Source organism: Microcaecilia unicolor, chromosome 1 (assembly GCF_901765095.1).
Source record: "Microcaecilia unicolor chromosome 1, aMicUni1.1, whole genome shotgun sequence".
Lineage (NCBI taxonomy): Eukaryota > Metazoa > Chordata > Amphibia > Gymnophiona > Siphonopidae > Microcaecilia > Microcaecilia unicolor.
The window spans coordinates 92853715-92875655 of record NC_044031.1 but is presented as its reverse complement, the minus strand read 5'-3'; the positions used below and the strand labels follow the sequence as shown (position 1 = coordinate 92875655).

Below are 21941 nucleotides of genomic sequence, written 5' to 3'. Positions count from 1 at the left end.
GGGGGAAGACATGGGGGTGTGTAGAAGGGTCTGGACACTTTTAAAGGGTGGGGCGCACCAGGGGAGGGAATCTCAGTGCTGTTTACCTAGGACCCAGCCACCACTGATTTCCCCTCGGTCAAAGCGTTGATAGATTCCTGCTGTAGAATGTTATGTGTTGTGGCAGGACCTCAGGTACCAAGCACAGGCATCCACTATCTCCCCCTGGGCATCACATACATCCTGCATGTTCATGGAGCAATAGGATTTCCTATTCTTATGGTGCCCTCTTGTACCCGGCGGGGTCTGAGGGCCATGTGTGTGCAGTCGATGACCCCTATAACTGTGGGGAAGCAGTCTATGAAGTAGAACTGGGTCATGTTGTTAGGGAACAGGTACTGTGAGGTGTGGGTGAGGAAGGCATCAAGGAACTGGGCCAGACAGAGATGGCAGGCTGGGTGAGGCCTGCAGTGAGTGCCAGCAGTTACTAAAAGGTACCAGTGGCATGAAAGGCAAGGGAGGCTGTAATCTTAAGGTGCACTGGAACAAGAATACTCCTGCGTTCCTGGTCTGTAGCCCTAGCTGCTGACAGAGGTGTTGCATTGGCAGCCCTATCAAAGCGGTACCCGGTAAGGCACTCCTGGACACTGAGGTCCAGGGACTGCGTCCTGGGCCTGAAAACTCTCCGATAGGGGTACCTCATTTTAGCCCTCCCCTCCAGACTCTCAGACACATCCAGCAAAACCTCAAGCACCAGAGCATTCAGCAGATCCATGCTTCTTGTGCAGGTGTCCCACCACTACAAATGCAACCTCCTTACCCCACCAACACCACTGTGCACACCACCATCTAGTGAGACCATGACCTACCTCAGGCACCAGACCACAGAACTCACTCACCCAGCACCAGTACAGAGCAACAGCAACAGCACTCTAACAAACTGGGAGTGAACAAACACAGAAGCACAAGAACAGAAACAGTAGAAGCAGGTAAGGAGGTACTGTGGCAAAACTGGGGACTTTTATGCATTGTGATGTATATTATTGCCTTGTGACACTTTTTCCCCTTCAGTGTATTTCCCTTGTTTGGGTAGCAGGTAGTGTCTGTCCCCAGCATTACAGCTGTAGCTGAGGCCTGTTTTCTTTGTAGCTTACATTCCCCAAATGCACAGAGGAAAACCCCTGAGGGGAAAAATAGCCTGCAGTATCATTGGCCAAAACCCCTTCGTGCTAATGCTCTGTGCCTTGATTGGACCTGAAGCCCCTTGTTCAACTCCTGTGAGCAGTTACTTTTCCTGACCTCCCCAGGTACTACTTAGGTAGTAAAAAGTGTTTACTTAGCTTTAATACTGAATCCTTGTTATTTTATCTGTTACTGTCTGCTATTTGCCACTTTTACCGCTCACTGTTCTACTTTTTTGATAATAAACCTATTAGTTTATTAGCTCTGTTGTCCTGGACTGACTAAGAATCCTGGCAGTGTGTGTTCTTGGTCTGACAGTGTTTTTCTAGGAAATGTATTGTACTGTTTTGGGATCTTGCCAGGTACTTGTGACCTGGATTGGCCACTGTTGGAAACAGGATGTTGGGCTTGATGGACCTTCGGTCTGTTGTAGTATGGCAATATTTATGTATGGCGATACTAATGTGGGACCCCTAAGATTGTGGCCCCAGTGTCCCTAGAAACCACCAGGGAAATAACTTGCAGGTGGGAGACTCGCCCAGAGGCATGTGGGACCCAGCACAAATACAGGCAGGCCTGAGCAGTGATGGGTAGGACCCTCCAAGTTGCCATAGGATTAACCCCAGGTGGGTGCTTGGGGTAGTACTCAGGCATTATGTGCAGTTACAAAGGGAGGTGTGTGGGTTTGTGCAAGGGACAGAGCAAAGGGGGAAAAGTGCCTGAGAGACAGCAAGGGACAAGTGTGGGTGAAGGCCGTCAGGTGTAGTGAAAGTGTTTAGGAGGTGAACAGAGAAGAGGTAAGGCAGGAATTGTGGGGGACAAAGGTTTCTGACTGGAGCAGACAGACAGCGAACAAACCACTCTCTAACTCTCTACTCTCCTTCAAACCGTGACGAAGTCCACCTCTTCACTCTCCAAAAGTACAAATAGGTCCAAAGACAAGTTGTGGCTTCACTTATTCACTTTTATAGCAGGTCTAAATTGGGACATTTTCATTTCCACCCCAGGATGTCACCCTGCTATCCATTATCACTTCCATCCCTTAATGCTGCCCATGACATGTCCCTTCTCAAAACAGCTTGCCTACTTGGGCATCTTCTCAGAGTGTGTATTGCCAACAATAGTTACAGAGATTTAAAACGCATTCAGATTTATCTCTATGTATATTATTGCTGTGTCTGACAACTAACAGGCATAGATGTATACAACGTCCTCAAAAAAGTATATAACACGTCTTCAAAAAAATTGCTATAAATATTTAGATTAGATTAACAACACATCGTTTTTATGATTTAATAGTTTTAGATTTTTTCTGATCAATGTGGCTTATACACATTTTAAATAGATGTTAGCCACGGGTAAGATTTGTTGGAATAATGTATTGTGTTTTACATGCATTGTCTGTCAGCAATGTTTTTTTTCTTTCTCTGTGATTACTCTGTGACCTCTGATGTGAATTGCCTAGAGAGGTCACACCCATGCAACTTCCTGTGGGTGTGATTAGAAATAGCACATGGAGCTCATGATCTCTCCTAATCTGAGGATCTGTGGTGTGAGCATCCATTACCATCTAAGCACATGGAAAGAGCTGATAATCCAAATGTATTGTATTATGTTAAATAAGCCTGCCTGAATATCAATCTAACTAAAACTGTGAGTAAACAGATGTTTTGTTAATTCAACTTTAAAGTGACTCAGCAGTGAATTATTCTGGGGTGTATGTGACAGAGATGAAGAAAAGAAATTAACATTTCTAAAGCTGAAGCTGTGTGTATAAAAATCTGCTAATTATTTACTACAAATAATCCAACAAAAGGGTTATGGGCCCAGCCCAGGAATTGAAAAAGGAAGAAGAGAAATATTACCAGGCAGTGAAAAAGCCAAATTTTTCTCTTAAGTTTTAAAAGAAAGATTCAGTCTGTCTCTCTCTCTCCCCCCCACACACCAAACAGAAAGCAATGGCTGAGGGAGGAAATTCACCATTTTTCCACTCTCTCAAGGTGCCTAAATTAACTGAATATAATTATCAGCAATGGGAGCTAAGATTCAGATGTCTCCTTCAAGCAAAGAAATTAAGTATATGTTTAGACCAAAACAGAACAGCTGAAAATATGGCTGAATGGGACAATGCAAACTATTATGTGAAGTGCATGTTTTTTGAAGCTCTCTCAGAGAAACAAGCCATATTGGTGGAGGCAAAAGATACAGCAAAGGAAATTTTAGATAAACTGAGAACTATGTATGCAACTACATATGCAAAACAGCAACCAATTTGGTTGGCAGAGTTGAATGAAACCAAATTAAGGGATAAAAGTAAGTGTAATGATCACATTATGCATCTTATGTCTTCATTTCAAAAGTTAGAACTTTCTGGAATTCCCATGTGTGATGCATTGAAAAGAGCATTTCTTTTTACCTCACTATCAAAGAAGTTTGATGTTTTTAGGTCTGTAAATGAAGCCATTGAAGGGCAATCTTTTGAACAGGCAGCATCAAAACTGAGGCAGGAATGCATAATTAATGATTTTGAGGAGATGTGTTCTCAAAGACAGTCAGAGAGAAATGATACAAATTTCTTGGCAAAGAATAGAGGAAGGCGGAGCTATGGGAAAACTCCACCCAAGGACAAGCTGATTTGCTATTCATGTGGAAAGGAGGGACATGTATCTAAATGGTGTAAGGAAACACAAAACACCCCCTTCTAGCTCACCTAAGCCAATGGAACAAAAGAATTTTCCAAGCAGGAAATGTACAAAGGACAATGATAAACATAAGAGCTTTCTAATGGCAGAAAAATCTTTGACTATGGTAAATAATAATTCAAATGAAAGTACTTGGATTTTGGATTCGGGGAGCACATGCCATTTAACCAATTGTAAGGATTTCTTTCAGGAAATGAGTCCAGAAGAAGGTGTTCTTCATACTGCAAATGCAGGGACTACTGAGATCCAAGCAAAAGGCATTGGATTCTTAAAATGCAAAGTGTCTAATGAAGTTAAAGAAATTCCTGTAAGTGATGTCTTGTATATTCCCCAAGCAGTTTGCAATATGCTTAGTGTATCTACATTAGATAAGAAGGGATTTGTGATTCATTTTGAAAACAGTAAGTGCACAATCTCTAAAAATGATGAAGTGTATGCTGAAGCTTTTATGCATAATGATATTTATAAACTGAGCATTTCAGGTGAAGCCTCACATATGGCGCAAGTAAGGAAGAATGATGGTAAATGTAGTCTGGAAATCTGGCACCGCCGCCTGGGACATCGTGATTTTAGGGTGATCCAGGATCTTCACAGTGGGCAACTTGCCACTGGCATTCAAATAAGTGCAGATACTGGTAAAATGGAGAAATGCATAGACTGTGTTACTCAAAAAGGTGTGAGACCCTCATTTCCTGCATACACAGGAAATAGGAGTAATAAAGTACTGGACTTAATACACAGTGACTTATGTGGACCGTTTAATATCCCATCATTGGGAAATAACAGATTTGTGCTAATATTCTTGGATGATTTCTCTAGATACTGTGTGGCCTATTTGCTGAAAGAAAAAAGTCAAGTCACAGACATGCTGAAGAAATGCGTAGCCATGGTGAGCAATAAATTTGAAAGAAAACCAAAGGTTCTTCAGACCGACAATGGTGGTGAGTTCACTTCACAAAGCATGCGCACATTTCTAGAACAAGAAGGCATTCAGCATACCACAACAGTAGCTTATACACCAGAGCAAAATTCTGTTGCAGAGAGAAAATTTAGGTCACTTGTGGAAATGACCAGATGTATGCTGTCAGATAGCAATCTCCCTAAAAGACTATGGGGGGAAGCCATTCTCACAGCAGTGTACCTACAAAACAGAATGCCAACTAAAGGCACTGAGCGCACACCACATGAGACATGGCATGGTAGGAAGCCAAACCTGTCACACATAAGAACATTTGGAAGTACAGCATATGCTCATGTACCAAAGCAAAGAAGGCATAAGCTGGATTCCACAACAGAAAGGGGCATTTTAGTTGGCTATGCTCCAGGACACAAAGGATATAGAATTTTGAATCTGAAAACTGGCATTGTTGGCATAAGACATGTTACATATTTTGATGAAAACAAAAGGGTTGATAAAGGCTGGATTATCCCAGATGAGCCTTATCATCCAGAATATGAAACTAGAACCATAATAGACATGCCAGTGTATATAAATGCCATAGCAAGGCAGATGTCTGAAAGCAACTCATCTGTATCTAATGAGGAACAGGCAGAGGAAGCAGACACAGAAAGGATCATTGCAGAAGACAGTACAGTTGGAGAAGGGGAATCAATTGGAGAAGGACTCTCAGATTTAGAGGATGCGGAAAGGTCGGACCAACCTGTTGTCAGACGCTCATCCAGGGAAAACAAAGGTGTTCCACCCCCAAGACTGTCTTACCTAACAAAGTCAGCAGAAGCTCAAGAGCCCTTAACATGGGATGAGATTGAGAAAATGCCAGCAGAAGAAGCTGCTGAATGGCGTAAAGCTGCACAAGAAGAAATTGATGCATTGCATAAAAATAAAACTTGGATTCTTACAAAATTACCTCCTGGCAAGAAAGCTATAGGATGCAAATGGGTATTCAAGTTAAAAAGGAATGCACAAGGAAAAGTGGAAAGGTATAAAGCCAGATTAGTCGCAAAGGGATATCTTCAAAAATATGGAGAAGATTTTGATGACGTGTTTGCACCTGTAGTGAAACACACGACAATTAGAACACTTCTGAGCATTGCAGTCTCAAAAGGCATGCAAGTCAACCACATTGATGTGAAAACAGCATTTCTTCATGGAGATATAACTGAAGACTTGTACATGGAACAGCCAACAGGTTTCATAAATACAAAACAAAGACAGCTAGTGTGTAAATTAAACAAAGGTCTTTATGGATTAAAGCAAAGTGCAAAATGTTGGAATGACAAATTGCATGAAATATTGACAAATTTAGGATTTAAGCAAGGTGAAGCAGATAAATGCTTGTACACTAGGTGCAGAAATGGACAATATGCATACATTTTAGCTTTTGTTGATGATCTGCTCATTGCAAGCGAAAGTGAGCAAGAGTACAAGGACATTGTAAAATATTTAAACCTGAATGTTGAGATAAAAGAACTTGGTAATGTGTCATACTATCTTGGTATAGAAATTGAGAAACAAAATGATGGTTCTTATCTTCTAAGCCAGAAGCAGAAAATAAATGAGCTTATTGAAAGTTTAGGTATGCAAGATGCCCAAGTTGTAAGCACTCCCATGATCACTGATTTTCTGAAGGATGAAACAGTAAGAGAACCTTTACCAGATAACATCCAATATAGATCAGCCATAGGTAAGCTTTTATATCTAACTACCACATACAGGGCTGATATAGCAAATGCAGTAGGAATTTTGAGCAGAAGGGTCAGCTCACCTACCAAATCAGATTGGACTGCAGTTAAAAGGATGGTAAGGTATTTAAAAGGTACCATTGATTGTAAATTAAAGATTTCAGCCAATAGTAACCCAAAACTAATATGTTACTGTGATTCAGATTGGGCAGGGGATCATTCTGATTATAAATCCACAAGTGGATATGTGTTTATGTATGGAAATGTACAAATATCTTGGGCCAGTCATAAATAAAGTATTGTGAGTCTGTCTTCTACAGAAGCTGAATATGTGGCTGTATCAGAAGCATGCAGAGAACTGATGTGGATTGAAAAACGTTTGCTGGATTTTGGAATAGATGAACAGAGACCAATCCAGATAATGGAAGATAATCAGAGCTGCATCAGACTGTCACAGAATGACAAGGTTCAGTCACGCACCAAGCACATCGCAACGAAATATCACAACGTGCGAGAGCTGGCGAAAGAAGGGGTCATCAGTCTAGACTATTGTCACACCAGTTAGATGACAGCTGACATCATGACCAAACCGTTACCCAGAGAACGTTTTGAGAATCTGCGAATAAAGCTTGGACTTTGTATGAATTAATAATTGCATGACAGTTATGCATGAGAAGGGGTTTGTTGGAATAATGTATTGTGTTTTACATGCATTGTCTGTCAGCAATGTTTTTTTTCTTTCTCTGTGATTACTCTGTGACCTCTGATGTGAATTGCCTAGAGAGGTCACACCCATGCAACTTCCTGTGGGTGTGATTAGAAATAGCACATGGAGCTCATGATCTCTGAGCATCCATTACCATCTAAGCACATGGAAAGAGCTGATAATCCAAATGTATTGTATTATGTTAAATAAGCCTGCCTGAATATCAATCTAACTAAAACTGTGAGTAAACAGATGTTTTGTTAATTCAACTTTAAAGTGACTCAGCAGTGAATTATTCTGGGGTGTATGTGAGAGAGATGAAGAAAAGAAATTAACATTTCTAAAGCTGAAGCTGTGTGTATAAAAATCTGCTAATTATTTATTACAAATAATCCAACAAGATTATCAACCCCTCTACCCCGGTTCCCACAATAATCAACACACTCTTGTATCTGACGATGCTGCAAAATTTAGTTTAAATGTATATTCACACGTCATGACGTCTTACAGTGGTGGAAATAAGTATTTGATCCCTTGCTGATTTTGTAAGTTTGCCCACTGACAAAGACATGAGCAGCCCATAATTGAAGGGTAGGTTATTGGTAACAGTGAGAGATAGCACATCACAAATTAAATCCGGAAAATCACATTGTGGAAAGTATATGAATTTATTTGCATTCTGCAGAGGGAAATAAGTATTTGATCCCCCACCAACCAGTAAGAGATCTGGCCCCTACAGACCAGGTAGATGCTCCAAATCAACTCGTTACCTGCATGACAGACAGCTGTCGGCAATGGTCACCTGTATGAAAGACACCTGTCCACAGACTCAGTGAATCAGTCAGACTCTAACCTCTACAAAATGGCCAAGAGCAAGGAGCTGTCTAAGGATGTCAGGGACAAGATCATACACCTGCACAAGGCTGGAATGGGCTACAAAACCATCAGTAAGACGCTGGGCGAGAAGGAGACAACTGTTGGTGCCATAGTAAGAAAATGGAAGAAGTACAAAATGACTGTCAATCGACAAAGATCTGGGGCTCCACGCCAAAATCTCACCTCGTGGGGTATCCTTGATCATGAGGAAGGTTAGAAATCAGCCTACAACTACAAGGGGGGAACTTGTCAATGATCTCAAGGCAGCTGGGACCACTGTCACCACGAAAACCATTGGTAACACATTACGACATAACGGATTGCAATCCTGCAGTGCCCGCAAGGTCCCCCTGCTCCGGAAGGCACATGTGACGGCCCGTCTGAAGTTTGCCAGTGAACACCTGGATGATGCCGAGAGTGATTGGGAGAAGGTGCTGTGGTCAGATGAGACAAAAATTGAGCTCTTTGGCATGAACTCAACTCGCCGTGTTTGGAGGAAGAGAAATGCTGCCTATGACCCAAAGAACACCGTCCCCACTGTCAAGCATGGAGGTGGAAATGTTATGTTTTGGGGGTGTTTCTCTGCTAAGGGCACAGGACTACTTCACCGCATCAATGGGAGAATGGATGGGGCCATGTACCGTACAATTCTGAGTGACAACCTCCTTCCCTCCGCCAGGGCCTTAAAAATGGGTCGTGGCTGGGTCTTCCAGCACGACAATGACCCAAAACATACAGCCAAGGCAACAAAGGAGTGGCTCAGGAAGAAGCACATTAGGGTCATGGAGTGGCCTAGCCAGTCACCAGACCTTAATCCCATTGAAAACTTATGGAGGGAGCTGAAGCTGCGAGTTGCCAAGCGACAGCCCAGAACTCTTAATGATTTAGAGATGATCTGCAAAGAGGAGTGGACCAAAATTCCTCCTGACATGTGTGCAAACCTCATCATCAACTACAGAAGACGTCTGACCGCTGTGCTTGCCAACAAGGGTTTTGCCACCAAGTATTAGGTCTTGTTTGCCAGAGGGATTAAATACTTATTTCCCTCTGCAGAATGCAAATAAATTCATATACTTTCCACAATGTGATTTTCCGGATTTAATTTGTGATGTGCTATCTCTCACTGTTACCAATAACCTACCCTTCAATTATGGGCTGCTCTTGTCTTTGTCAGTGGGCAAACTTACAAAATCAGCAAGGGATCAAATACTTATTTCCACCACTGTATAACCAATACAATTTATTATGGACATCACAATAAAGATTATAATCAAGGCATTTTGATAGTTCATACTTGGCCATTCAGATGTGATATACGTATATACCTAAAATTTATCACATAAGTTCATATGAGATCAGCATTTGGCATCTGGGTGTTCTAACAACCTGTATGCTTTTTACAATCATTTCCCATTTTTCACTCACTTTATTTTTTTATTTAGGTACATGCTGTTAGTGCTGGTTTTTTATACATATTTTTATTCTGATATGCAAATTATAAGTATTATATATTTTACATACTTTTTGCATTTTTTGTCTTTTTTTATTTCTTGATGTTTAATTTTTCATGTTTCTTATTCTTCACCGTTTTAAATGGTATAACAATTTATTTTCAAATTACTTTTCATTTTTTGAATGGCATAACGAAATGTTTTTTGTTTTGTAGTTGTTCTTTTTTAGAAAGATACAGACTAGGTATGTGTCCTTTTATAATTTCATGTCATTATCATTTCATGATTTTATTCAATTTTTCATAAATTAAATTTGGTTTTCACATATATATATATACACGTTTGGTTTGCATAAGTGCCCTTTCTTTGCTGTTAACACATATTTATATGTACTTACATACTTTTTTAAAATGTATATATTTTTTTATGTTAAGATGTGTGTTATCGTATTAGATCATTATATTAGTATACAGATAAATGCATCTTATATGATTTATATGTTGGTTTTTATTTATATTTATTTTTATGTAATTTTATTTATAGGAAGTTGAATTCCGAAAGCAATTTTTATTATTGATGATCCATGTCTATGCTTCACATGTATTTTTTATATTTTTATGTTTTCTAATTTTTAATATTGTACATGATTTATTTGGGTATAATTTATGATTTAATATGTTTGTTTATTCTAGCCCCTGACGCAGCCCTTTGTTGGGCGAAACACGGCCTGTGTCGGGCATTTGTCTTGTATACGGTATCTTGAATAAAATACTTTTTGATTAGCTGGCTCATTCTCTACCTGGGCGGGCAGGTCGGGCTGGGGGGGGTTGGAACTGGAACTCGGGGGGGGAAGGTGGGGTTTGGGGCGCCATTGGACATGGAGGGGAGGGCAGAGGAGCATCGCTGGACTTGGAGGGGAGGGCATGGGAGAGAGGAGAAATCGCTGAATATGGATGGGAGGGAGGGGGAGAGAGGATAATTGCTGTTTATGTGAAGCGTCTGTTTATGCTTTCCAAAAATACTAGGACTAGGGGGCATGCGATGAAGCTACAATGAAGTAAATTTAAAACGAATCGGAGAAAATGTTTTTTCACTCAACGTGTAATTAAACTCTGGAATTCGTTGCTGAAGAATGTGGTAAAGGCGATTAACTTAGCGGAGTTCAAAAAAGGTTTGGATGGCTTCCTAAAGGAAAAGTCCATAGACCATTATTAACTGGACTTGGGGAAAATCCACTATTTCTGGATTAAGTAGTATTAAATATTTTGTACTTTTTTGGGATCTTGCCAGGTATTTGTGACCTGGATTGGCCACTGTTGGAAACAGGATGCTGGGCTTGGTGGACCTTTGGTCTTTCCCAGTATGGCAATACTTATGTACTTATGGATATGGATAGGGGGAGAGGGCAAGGGAAAGAGGAGAGTTGCTGGACATGGATGGAGGGGAGAGCAGGGGAGAGAGGAGAGTCGCTGGACATGGATGGAGGGGAGAGAGGAGAGTTGCTGGACATGGATGCAGGGGAGGGCAGGGGAGAGAGGAGAGTTGCTGGACATGGATGCAGGGGAGGGCAGGGGAGAGAGGAGAGTTGCTGGACATGAATGCAGGGGAGGGCAGGGGAGAGAGGAGAGTTGCTGGACATGGATGCAGGGGAGGGCAGGGGAGAGAGAAGAGTTGCTGGACATGGATGGAGGGAAGGGCAGGGGAGAGAGGAGAGTTGCTGGACATGGATGCAGGGGAGGGCAGGAGAAATGCTGGACATGGATGGAGAAGAGGGTAGACAGGAAGGAGATACACATGGATGGAGGGGAGGGAAGAGAGGAGAAATGCTGGACATGGAGTGGAGGAAAGACAGAGGAAGTAGATGCACATGGAGGGGAGGGAAGACAGGAGGAGATGCACATGGATGGAGGGAAGAGAGAGGAAAAATGGTGGACATGGATAGAGGGGAGGGAAAAGAGGAAGTGAGATGAACATGGATGGAGGGGTGGAGAGAGAGGAAAATGGTGGACATGGATGGAGGAGAGGGAAGAGAGAGGAAAAATGGTGGACATGGATAGAGGGGAGGGAAAAGAAAGGAAAAATGGTGGACATGGATGGAGGAGAGGGAAGAGAGAGGAAGGAGATGCATATGAATGGAGGGGAGTAAAGAAAGAGGAAGTAGATGCATACTGATGGAGATGAGGGAAAGGGAAAAGAGGAGAAAAACTACACATGGATGGAGAAAATAGACACTGGATGGAAAGGGGGAAGAGAAGGGGCAGATGCTGGATGGAAAGGGGAGAGAGAGGGGGGTAGACACTGGATGGAAAAGGGGGATAGTTAAGATCGAGGAAAGAAAAAACAAGAGACTGGGACCAACACAATTAGAAACAGTGAACGGCCAGACCACAAAGGTAGGAAAAAATGAATTTTATTTTTAGTTTAGGATAAAGTAGTGTGGTAGCTGTGTTAATAAATACAAAAAATGGAAGTAAGGTGATATCTTTATTGGACTTATTTTAATACATTTTTGACTAATGTTTGGAGACCAAACCCTCCTTTCTCGTGTCAGAACAGAATACCATAACAGCAGTATACTGTCCTGACCTGGGGAAAGAGGTTTTGGCCTTTGAAAGCTAATTGAAAAAAGTATTTGGTCCAATAAAATGATATTTTCGTATTTTCCATGTTTTGTTTTATTTGTATTTGTTAACCTATATTATAGTGATTGAAATATGTCAGTTTTTGAAATTTGCATCTCTATATTTGCACAGTAAAGGGGGACTGAGGGGTAGGACTGCTCAGGGAAGAAGTCCTGGTGCAGGTTGCCTATGAGTGGCGCTGCCACTGGCCAGGTGAAGACTGTAGCAGACAGGACTTTAAGGTACCGGGGGGGGGGGGGGGGGGGGGAGGCACTGCCTGCAAAAAAAAAAAAAAAAAAAATTAATTCAGCACCCCCCAATCATTTTGAAAAGTTGGCTCCTATGCCCTTAATTATTTTTGTCATCCTTCTCTGTACCTTTTCTAACTCCACTATATCTTTTTTGAGATGCGGTGATGAGAACTGAACACAATATTCGAGGTACAGTAGCACCATGGAACAATACAAAGGCATTATAATGTCCTCATTTCTGTTTTCCATTCCTTTCCTAATAATACCTAACATTCTGTTTGCTTTCTTAGCCACCGTCACACACTGAGCAGAGGGTTTCAACAATGACGCCTGGTCAGTGACTCCTAATGTGGAACCTTGCATTACATAGCTATAATTCAGGTTCTTCTTTCCCACATGCATCACTTTGCACTTGCTCACATTAAATGTCATCTGCCATTTGGATGCCCAGTCTCCCAGTTTCATAAGGCCTTCTTGTAATTTTTCACAATCCTCTTGCGATTTAACAACTTTGAACAACTTTGTGTCATCAGCAAATTTAATTACCTCACTAGTTACTCCAATCTCTAGATCATTTATAAATATGTTAAAAAGCAGTGGTCCCAGCAGAGACCCCTGCAGAACCCACTATTTACTCTTCTTCATTGAAAATATTGACCATTTTACCCTACTCTCTGTTTTCTATCTTTTAACCAGTTTTTAATCCACAATAGGACACTACCTCCTATCTCATGACTCTCTAGTTTCCTCTGGAGTCTTTCACGAGGTACTTTGTCAAATGCCTTTTGAAAATCCAGATAAACAATATCGACCTCCTCACCTTGATCCACATGTTTGTTCACCCCTTTAAAGAAATTTAATAGATTGATAAAGCAAGATTTCCCTTCACTAAATCCATGTTGTTAGTCTCAATAATTCATGTTTTTGAATATGCTCTGCAATTTTGTTCTTTATAATAGTGTCTACCATTTTGCCTGGAACCGGCATCAAGCTCACCGGTCTATCATTTCCCGGATCTCCCCTAAACCTTTTTTTAAAAATCGCCATTACATTGAACACCCTACAATCTTCAGGTACCATGCTTGATTTTAAAGATAAATTACATATTACTAATAGTTCCACAAATTCATTTTTCAATTCTACCAGTACCCTGGGATGAATACCAGGAGATTTGCTACTCTTCAATTTGTCAAATTGAGCCATTACATCCTCCAGGTTTATAGAGACTTCAGTTTCTATGATTCGTCAGCTTTGAATACCTTTTCTGGCACCGGTATCTCTCCCAAAACTTCCTCAGTAAAGACTGAAGCAAAGAATTCATTTAATCTCTCCACTATGGCTTTGTCTTCCCTGATTGCCCTTTTTACCCCTCGGTCATCTAGTGGGCCAACCAATTATTTTGCTGGCTTCTTGCTTTTAATATATGTAAAAATGTTTTTACTATGTACTTTTGCCTCCAATGCAATCTTTTTTTTCAAAGTCCCTCTTTGCCTTCCTTATCTGCACTTTGAATTTGACTTGTCATTCCTTATGCTGTTTCTTATTATTTTCAGTTGGTTCCTTCTTCCATTTTCTGAAGGATTTTCTATTAGTTCTAATAGCTTCCTTTACCACACTTTTTAACCATGCCGGCTGTTGTTTGGTCTCCTTCCTTCTTTTTTAATACACGGAATATATTTGGCCTGGGCTTCCAGGAGGGTTATTTCTGAACAGCATCCATGCCTTCCTTATCAGCACTTTGCATTTGACTTCACATTCCTTATGCTGTTTCTTATTATTGTCAGTCAGTTCCTTCTTCCATTTTCTGAAGGATTTTCTTTTCGCTCTAATAGCTTCCTTCACCTCACTTTTTAACCACACTGGCTGTCGTTTGGTCTTCCGTCCTCCTTTTTTAATATGCGGAATATATTTGGCCTGGGCTTCCAGGATGGTGTTTTTGAACAGCATCCACGCCTGATGTAAATTTTTGACCCTCGCAGTCGCTCCTCTAAGTTTTTTTTTCAATGTTCTTCTCATTTTATCATAGTCTCCTTTTTTAAAGTTAAATGCTAACGTATTTGATTTCCTATGTATACTTACTTCAAAGCTAATATCAAATCCGATCATATTATGATCACTGTTATCAAGCGGCCCCAGCACCATTACCTTCCGCACCAGATCATGCGCTCCACTAAGGACTAGGTCTAGAAATTTTCCTTCTCTCGTCGGCTCCTGTACCAGCTGCTCCATAAAGCTGTCCTTGTTTTCATCAAGGAATTTTACCTCCCTAGCGTGTCCCGATGTTACATTTACCCAGTCAATATCGGGGTAAAGCTTCCTCCACTGACATCAGGGGGGGTGCCAACACGGGTGACAGTCGATGCCGAGGCCACATGCAGCACCGGTGTTGAAGACCTTAATGCAGGCTGATGGCCATGTGGGGCAGCAAGAGGCATGGCAGGGGCAAGAACCTGGCACCATGCATTGAGGGCAATCAACGGCGGGCATCGACACTCATTGGTCTGATGAGTATGACATTGAATCCTCAACTTTGCTTCAGGGTTGGGTCCAAAGCTGACCGGTCCTTGGGGGGGGGGGGGGGGGGACCTGCACAGCAGCCGGTGTTGAGGCAGGTGAAGACCCACTCGATGCACGGTCACTCTTAGTGTCTAAGGGTCTCACAGCCATTTGAATGGATGCACCCAATGCCACCCCTGACAATAAAGCTAATACAGATGTTGACTATTCGGACCTGGCTCCAAAAATATTCTCTCTGAGCCTCTCTGTCCAACTGGGTTCTTTTCTTCATACGAAAACAAAGAACACAGTTAGAAAGGGTCAGGCCCCAAGTACTGAAGACAACAAGAATGGGTGTCTTTGTGAGAGATGATCTTATTGCACAGGCAACAGCACTTAACGCCACTGAGAACCTTTGATGACACAGAAGGAAAAATGGACATGGCTAAATCAAAACACTGTACGGTGCCAAAAAAGGGGCAAACCACTAGAGAAAAACCTGAGTGTGGTAAAAAGAAAAGAAACTTAAAGGGCAAAAAAGAACCTAAATTGTAAGGGAAAGGAAAAAAGGATAAAAATCCAAATAAAACAGGGTCAAAAAGAAATAAAGAACATGGGAAAGCACAAAAATAGTCGCTGTTATGGCACAAATGGAACCGAGTTGTGAGGAGCGGTCAGAAATGATGTCCTCTCCTCAGCATGGAAAAAAAATAGAACTGCAAGTCTCGCACTCTCGCTGTGGGCAGAAAGGTACTTGCACGTGCGGTGGGAGCATGGCATGTGCTCCTAAAGCTCTCTAAAGCTTTTTACAAGCTCTTGAATGGGCAACACGAACCACTTTACTCACATGTGAGAATTATTGGCGAACTATTGAGAATTAATCTCCTGGGGTGCCATGCTAAGAATTTTAAACTATATCTGGTAGGAAATCAAGTGCCAGTGTTCTTTCATTTGTAGCAAAGTGACAACCATATTTTCTGGCACCAAAATATAGTTTTATGGATGTATTTTGCAATTAATGGCAACCTCCTGCTATACCAGCCACCTTTGTTATTCTTGCCACACTTCTCAGTCTTTATGATATCCTGTCCTTTCAGGTTCTCACCTCTTGGTCCTTCATATTACTAGATTACTTTAATATACACTTTGATAACCCTCTGGATGCAGCTGAACAGGACTGCATAATAGCCTTTCTTCGTGATACTGACCTGGCTCAGCTCATGACCACGCCTACCCACCTTGAAGGACAAATACTTGATGTCCTCATCATCCCCTTTGCCTGTTCCTCTTATATTGGTCACCTATCCACCCTTCCACTTCCCTGATCTCCTTCATTTGTTGTATCCTCTCTCCTACCACTAATTCTCTAATCAAATCAGCTAAGAACCTGAGAAGTCTCTCTCCAGACACGGTCTTCCATTATTGTGAAGAATTCCCTATGGACTTCTCTTCTTGTGACTAGGTCTCAATTTGGAATGGCACTCCGTGCTCTACACTGGACAAAGCTACCTTAGAGTGCACTTTATACTACCAAAACAAGGCAAATCCACTCTTGAGGAGGTAATTCTACTGGACTGAAAAAGACCAGCATAAAGATCCCTCAGTTCATAATTGTGATGCATTCAAAGATCACTCTTGCTTTCACAAGTTAAACCAGGCTAAGAGGAGATACCTCTCTAACTAATTCTAGTTCTTCTCTTCAGCCTTCTTAGATACCTCCACATATAAGTCATTTTTTTGAAAATGAACTAATAAATATATCTCCTGATGTCAAGATAAAATTTGTAAATATCTGTGCTACTAATAATTTGTTCCTTTTGCAATTTAATGCAATTTAAAGTAGAAAGATATGTATTACCTGTGGTGTGTCTTTTTGCATTGGTGTAGTTATTTTAAATTTTGTTCTTTTACTGCTGAAGTTCATATTTAATGAAAAGGTAGACTCTCCATCCACATCTTCCTGTATGGAAAACAAAACGTGAACTATAAAAACAAAACAGGGAAAAGACTAAACCCCTCATTATAAACCAGATTATAAGCAGTAAGACACTAGATCATTATTTTAAATCTATGAAAGGGTTTAGAAACACATTGTCAAGAACCATCTGAAACTACACTTTGTTGCTGTTGGGTTGATGTCCTGAAAACTGGAAAAAATAAATTAAATTTGAAGAAAACATAAATGCCATACTGGGTCAGACCAATGTTCATTGAGTCCAGCATCCTATCTTCAACAGTAGCCAATTCAGATCATTTGAAGGAGGTACCCAAGAGGACCTAATGAGCTCTCTTTCCCGTTTCACTCTCAGTAGATGAAATCTACCTGACTTAACAGTCAGAAACAACTCCAATTTTTTTACACCCTACTATGCTATCTTTCCACAAAAAAATTCCAAAGTTTGTGTATTGACTGAAAAGATACATTCTTAAATTTGGTTGCTATTAGTTTATTTCACACAGGGACTCATTTTCAAAGCACTTAGACTTACAAAGTTCCATAGGTTACTATGTAACTGTGTATGGCTAAGTGCTTTGAAAATACACCTCTAGTGTCCCTAATTCTAGTACTATTCAAAAGTATAAAATAATTGTGCTTCTTTTATATCCCTTCTCAATGATCCAGGCTGAACAGCCCTAACACGTTAGCGCTTTCTTCATAAGGGAGTCATTCAATGCCCTTTCATTTTTGTTGTCCTTCCTGACAACCTTTCTAGTTCTGCTGTACCTATTTTTGAGATGGGGCAACCAGAACTGCTACAGCACTGGAGATGCAGTCAAATGATGCACTTATACAGAGGAATTATGATAGAATAAAGAATACAACTGAGACCATTTGCATTATTCTCCAAAAGTCATGAGTCAAAAGATTGAGTTGTAATGGAGCTACTTTTCTGGTAAAAACCTGTGAATAGTCACAACCAATGTTTCCTCTAAGGAGTGGCCTGGTGTGTGCAAACTTTTTTTCGTGTTAGCAACAAGTTTTAAAAACCAACAATCTTTGAGCACCAGTATTAGCAATGAATTTCTGTATATAGCACAAAAAACATTTTTGTGAGCAACCATGTAAAATCTGTGAGTGACGTCCTTAAAACGTATGCACAATCACTCATGTTCTCCGCTTACAGGGAATATTGGTTACAACTTTCAATACATTATAGTCATGTTAACACGATGAGAAAAATAAATTTATAAAATATCAGATGGAAAGTATTCAATATAATCAGCTCTAGGTCATAAAATTCTGGTGTTATAATTAAGATAACTGAATTACAGACATTCCACCTATACATTAAATCATGGTAAATTATTTCATACAATCTATATCAGAGGTTTTCAACCCAGTCCTTGGGGCATACCCAGCCAGTCATGGTTTTCAGGATATCCCAACTGAATTCAATGGGGAAATCCTGAAAACCCTGACTGCCTGGGTGTGCCTCAAGGACTGGGTTGAAAACTTCTGCTTTATATGTTAGTAGCCAGTGGTCCATACTGACAGGTCACTTACACCACCCATCAAGTGATCTTCTTTTTTTAAACTATATATTTATTAATTTTCCAAACAGTAAAAGAAATACAATTATATCCAATAAGACTAATAATAAGTCCTAAATACAGGAAATAGGAGATGAAATTTCAAATGCACAAAGGTAATGATAAAGAAAAAACATGAATTCTTCACTCAGCAACACATAAAATGGGAGGAGAGAAACTTTACAAGAGAAAAAAAACTAAGCAATCAAAGAAAATGAGGATAATTATCCAAAAGCGCAGTCCTTAATTTGTAATTGCCGAATTCTAATCAGCTGGAATTTGCAATAAACTTCAGGTGGAGTGAGAGCTAAGGGCTTCTTGTAAAACAATTCTTTAACTGGGCAGGGTGAAAGAAAACATATCTCCCAGCATTTTTGATTAAACATTTCCTGGGAAAGCAAAGAAAAAAAGTCATACCTAAGGCTTGCACACTTAGCCGGAGCTGCAAAAATTCCTTCTGGAATGCTTGAGTCTTTGGTGAAAAATCAGGATATACATATATCTGTTGACCATGAAAAGGAGTCATACTTACCTTAAAACAAACAAACAGTACTTTAACACAATCCAAAATACTATGGAAAGCCAACACTACTACACCTTTATTGGTAAATTCTTGCACAGATGATTCTAAAATTGCAGTCTAAGTTTGTACCTGAGGCAATGGAGGGTTACGTGACTTGCCCAAGATCACAAGGAGCAGCAGTGGGATTTGAACCAGACACCTCTGGATGTCAAGATTGGTGCTCTAACCAGTAGGCCACTCCTACATAGTAACATAATAAATGGCGGCAGATAAACACCTGAACGGTCGGCCCATCCAGTCTGCCCAACAAGATAAACTCATTTTACATGGTATGTAATACTTTATACGTATATTCGAGTTTGATTTGTCCCTGCCTTTCTCAGAGCACAGACCGTAGAAGTCCGCCCTGCACCAGTATTAGTTTTATTCACCAAATACTGGCGTTGCTACCCAATGTCCGCTGATTCCATAGATCCATTCCTTCTAAACAGGATTCGTTTGTGTTTATCCCACGCATGTTTGAATTCCATTACCGTTTTCATCCCCACCACCTCCCGCGGGAAGGCATTCCACGTATTCATCACCCTCTCCGTGAAAAAAATACTTCTTGACATTACTCCTGAGTCTGCCCCCTTCAACCTCAATTCATGTCTTCTAGTTCTACCACCTTCCCGTCTCTGGAAAAGGTTTGTATGCGGATTAATACCTTTCACATATTTGAACGTCTGTATCTCCTTTCCTCCAAGGTATACATGTTCAGGTCGGCAAGTCTCTCTTCATATGGTTTGCAACGCAAATCCCATACCGTTTTCATAACTTTTCTTTGCACCGCTTCCAGTCTTTTTACATCTTTAGCCAGATACGGCCTCCAAAACTGAACACAATACTCCAAGTGGGGCCTCACTAATGACTTGTAGAGGGGCATCAACACCTCCTTTCTTCTGCTGGTTATACCCCTCTCTATGCAGCCTAGCATCCTTCTAGCCACGGCCGCACCTCAAGTATTGTGTGCAATTCTGGTCGCCGCACCTCAAAAAAGATATAGTGGAATTAGAAAAGGTGCGGAGAAGGGCGACAAAGATGATACAGGGGATGGGACGACTTCCTTATGTGGAAAGGCTAAAGAGGCTGGGGTTCTTCAGCTTAGAGAAAAGGCGGCTGAGGGGAGATATGATAGAGGTCTATAAGATCATGAGTGGAATGGAAAGGGTCGATGTGGAGCATCTGTTTACGCTTTCCAAAAATACTAGGACAAGGGGGCATGCGATGAAGCTGCAGTGTAGTAAACTTAGAACGAATCGGAGGAAATTTTTCTTCACTCAACGTGTAGTTAGACTCTGGAATTCATTGCCGGAAAAAGTGGTTAAGGCGATTGACTTAGCAGAATAAAACGGTTGGCCGGCTTCCTGGAAGAAAAGGCCTAGAATGTTATTGAATGGACATGGGAAAAATCCACTATTTCTGGGGTGGGCGGGACAAATTGTTTGTTCTTTTGGCCGCTGTCAGAGACAGGGTGCTGGGCTTGATGGACCTTTGTTCTGTCCCAGCATGGCGATGCTTATGTACTTATGCATTGTTTCTTCACTTTCATATCCTCCGACACCAACACCCCAAGGTCTGAGTCGAGCTTAATAATCTCTCCCCTCCTATTCGGTATCTCTCTTTTGGATTTCTACACCCCAAATGCATCACTCTGCACTTCTTGGCATTAAATTTTAACTTTACAATATCAATCTTCAAAGCACTCCTTACACAGATATACTGTTACATATCTTGTTTTATTTTATATTATTTGTGTGTGCTCTATGTGAAATAATTACAGTGCAATACTAAACATTTTATCGCAGCACTCCTTACATCTGCCCCACATGCGCTCACATTCAATCCATTTACCACCTTCACTATAATTCATTGAATCCCAACATCTTATCATTGGTCCGTGCTAGCACCAATCCGATCAACTACACGGGATCCAAAATCTTCACAGCTGTGGTCTCTCCACTACAAACTCCATGCCACAGCTTGCAACCACCACATTTGTAATGCGGCAATGTCCAAAAAGTCAATGCTCTAAATTAAACAGTTGAGTGCTGACATCTCCCCCCCCTGTTGTGGAGGTGCGATTTGTATTAATGTCAAACATCTAAGATCATCAATCTTATGATTATGACTTATCCAATGCGAAACCAATGGATTGTCTTTTTTTTTTTTTTTGGTTTCTCAAATTACTGACATGCTCCACCAGTCTATTTTTTAATTTTCTTTTAGTGTGACCGATGTAATACTTTAGACAAGGGCATATAATACAGTATACTACCCTCTCACTATCACAAGTAGTGAAAAACTGGAGATAAAAATCCCGATTGGACCCTGGGATTTTAATACTCCTTGTAGTAACCGCATACTTGCAATATATGCACCTACCACACGGGGAGTGTTGTCCCTCATAACTGAGGGTGGTAGGTCTTTTTAGTAACTCGCCTAAATTAGCCTTACGGCGGTAAGCTACCTTTGGGTGCTCTTGAAACTCCGGGTGGAATGACAGCACATACCAACATTTGTGGATCAATTGATAACCCTCCGAGGAATCATTCTACTATTCCCCAGAGGGTTAGCCCTGCTGTTGCTTGTATTTTTTAGCGCTGGAAATGGCGAACGGAACACTTGGAACTACCACCGGGCTCCTGGGTGAGCCCAGCAGTAGAGCCAATTCACTGTGTGCCAAGTTGGCAGTAGCCCTACCACCCTTTACTAAAAGGGCTCCTTTGTGTTTGTCTCCAGGACACACAAACATACTTCTTATGAAAAATAAAAAAATGCACCAGTTAATTCTTAGTCTAATATATACGCAACAATGTTCTGTCCTGGAGCTACGTGCACAGAGAAAAGCTAAGATTGCTTACACTCTACTTGTGGCAGCAAGCATAGATACTTTACTTACTGTCTGATTATGCGTTACTGATGTGCTACTAACTCATAG

At 41.0% G+C, this 21941-nt stretch overlaps 1 protein-coding gene across 1 annotated transcript in view; it reads right to left on the bottom strand.

The window, feature by feature from the left end:
• The window catches only part of CUL2 (cullin 2), a 419462-nt gene that overhangs the window by 37191 nt on the left and 360330 nt on the right, over positions 1-21941 (bottom strand). The window contains exon 21 of the mRNA XM_030199038.1: positions 16766-16867. Coding sequence (XP_030054898.1) covers positions 16766-16867 — 102 coding nt within the window. The remainder of the gene's footprint in view (positions 1-16765; positions 16868-21941) is intronic.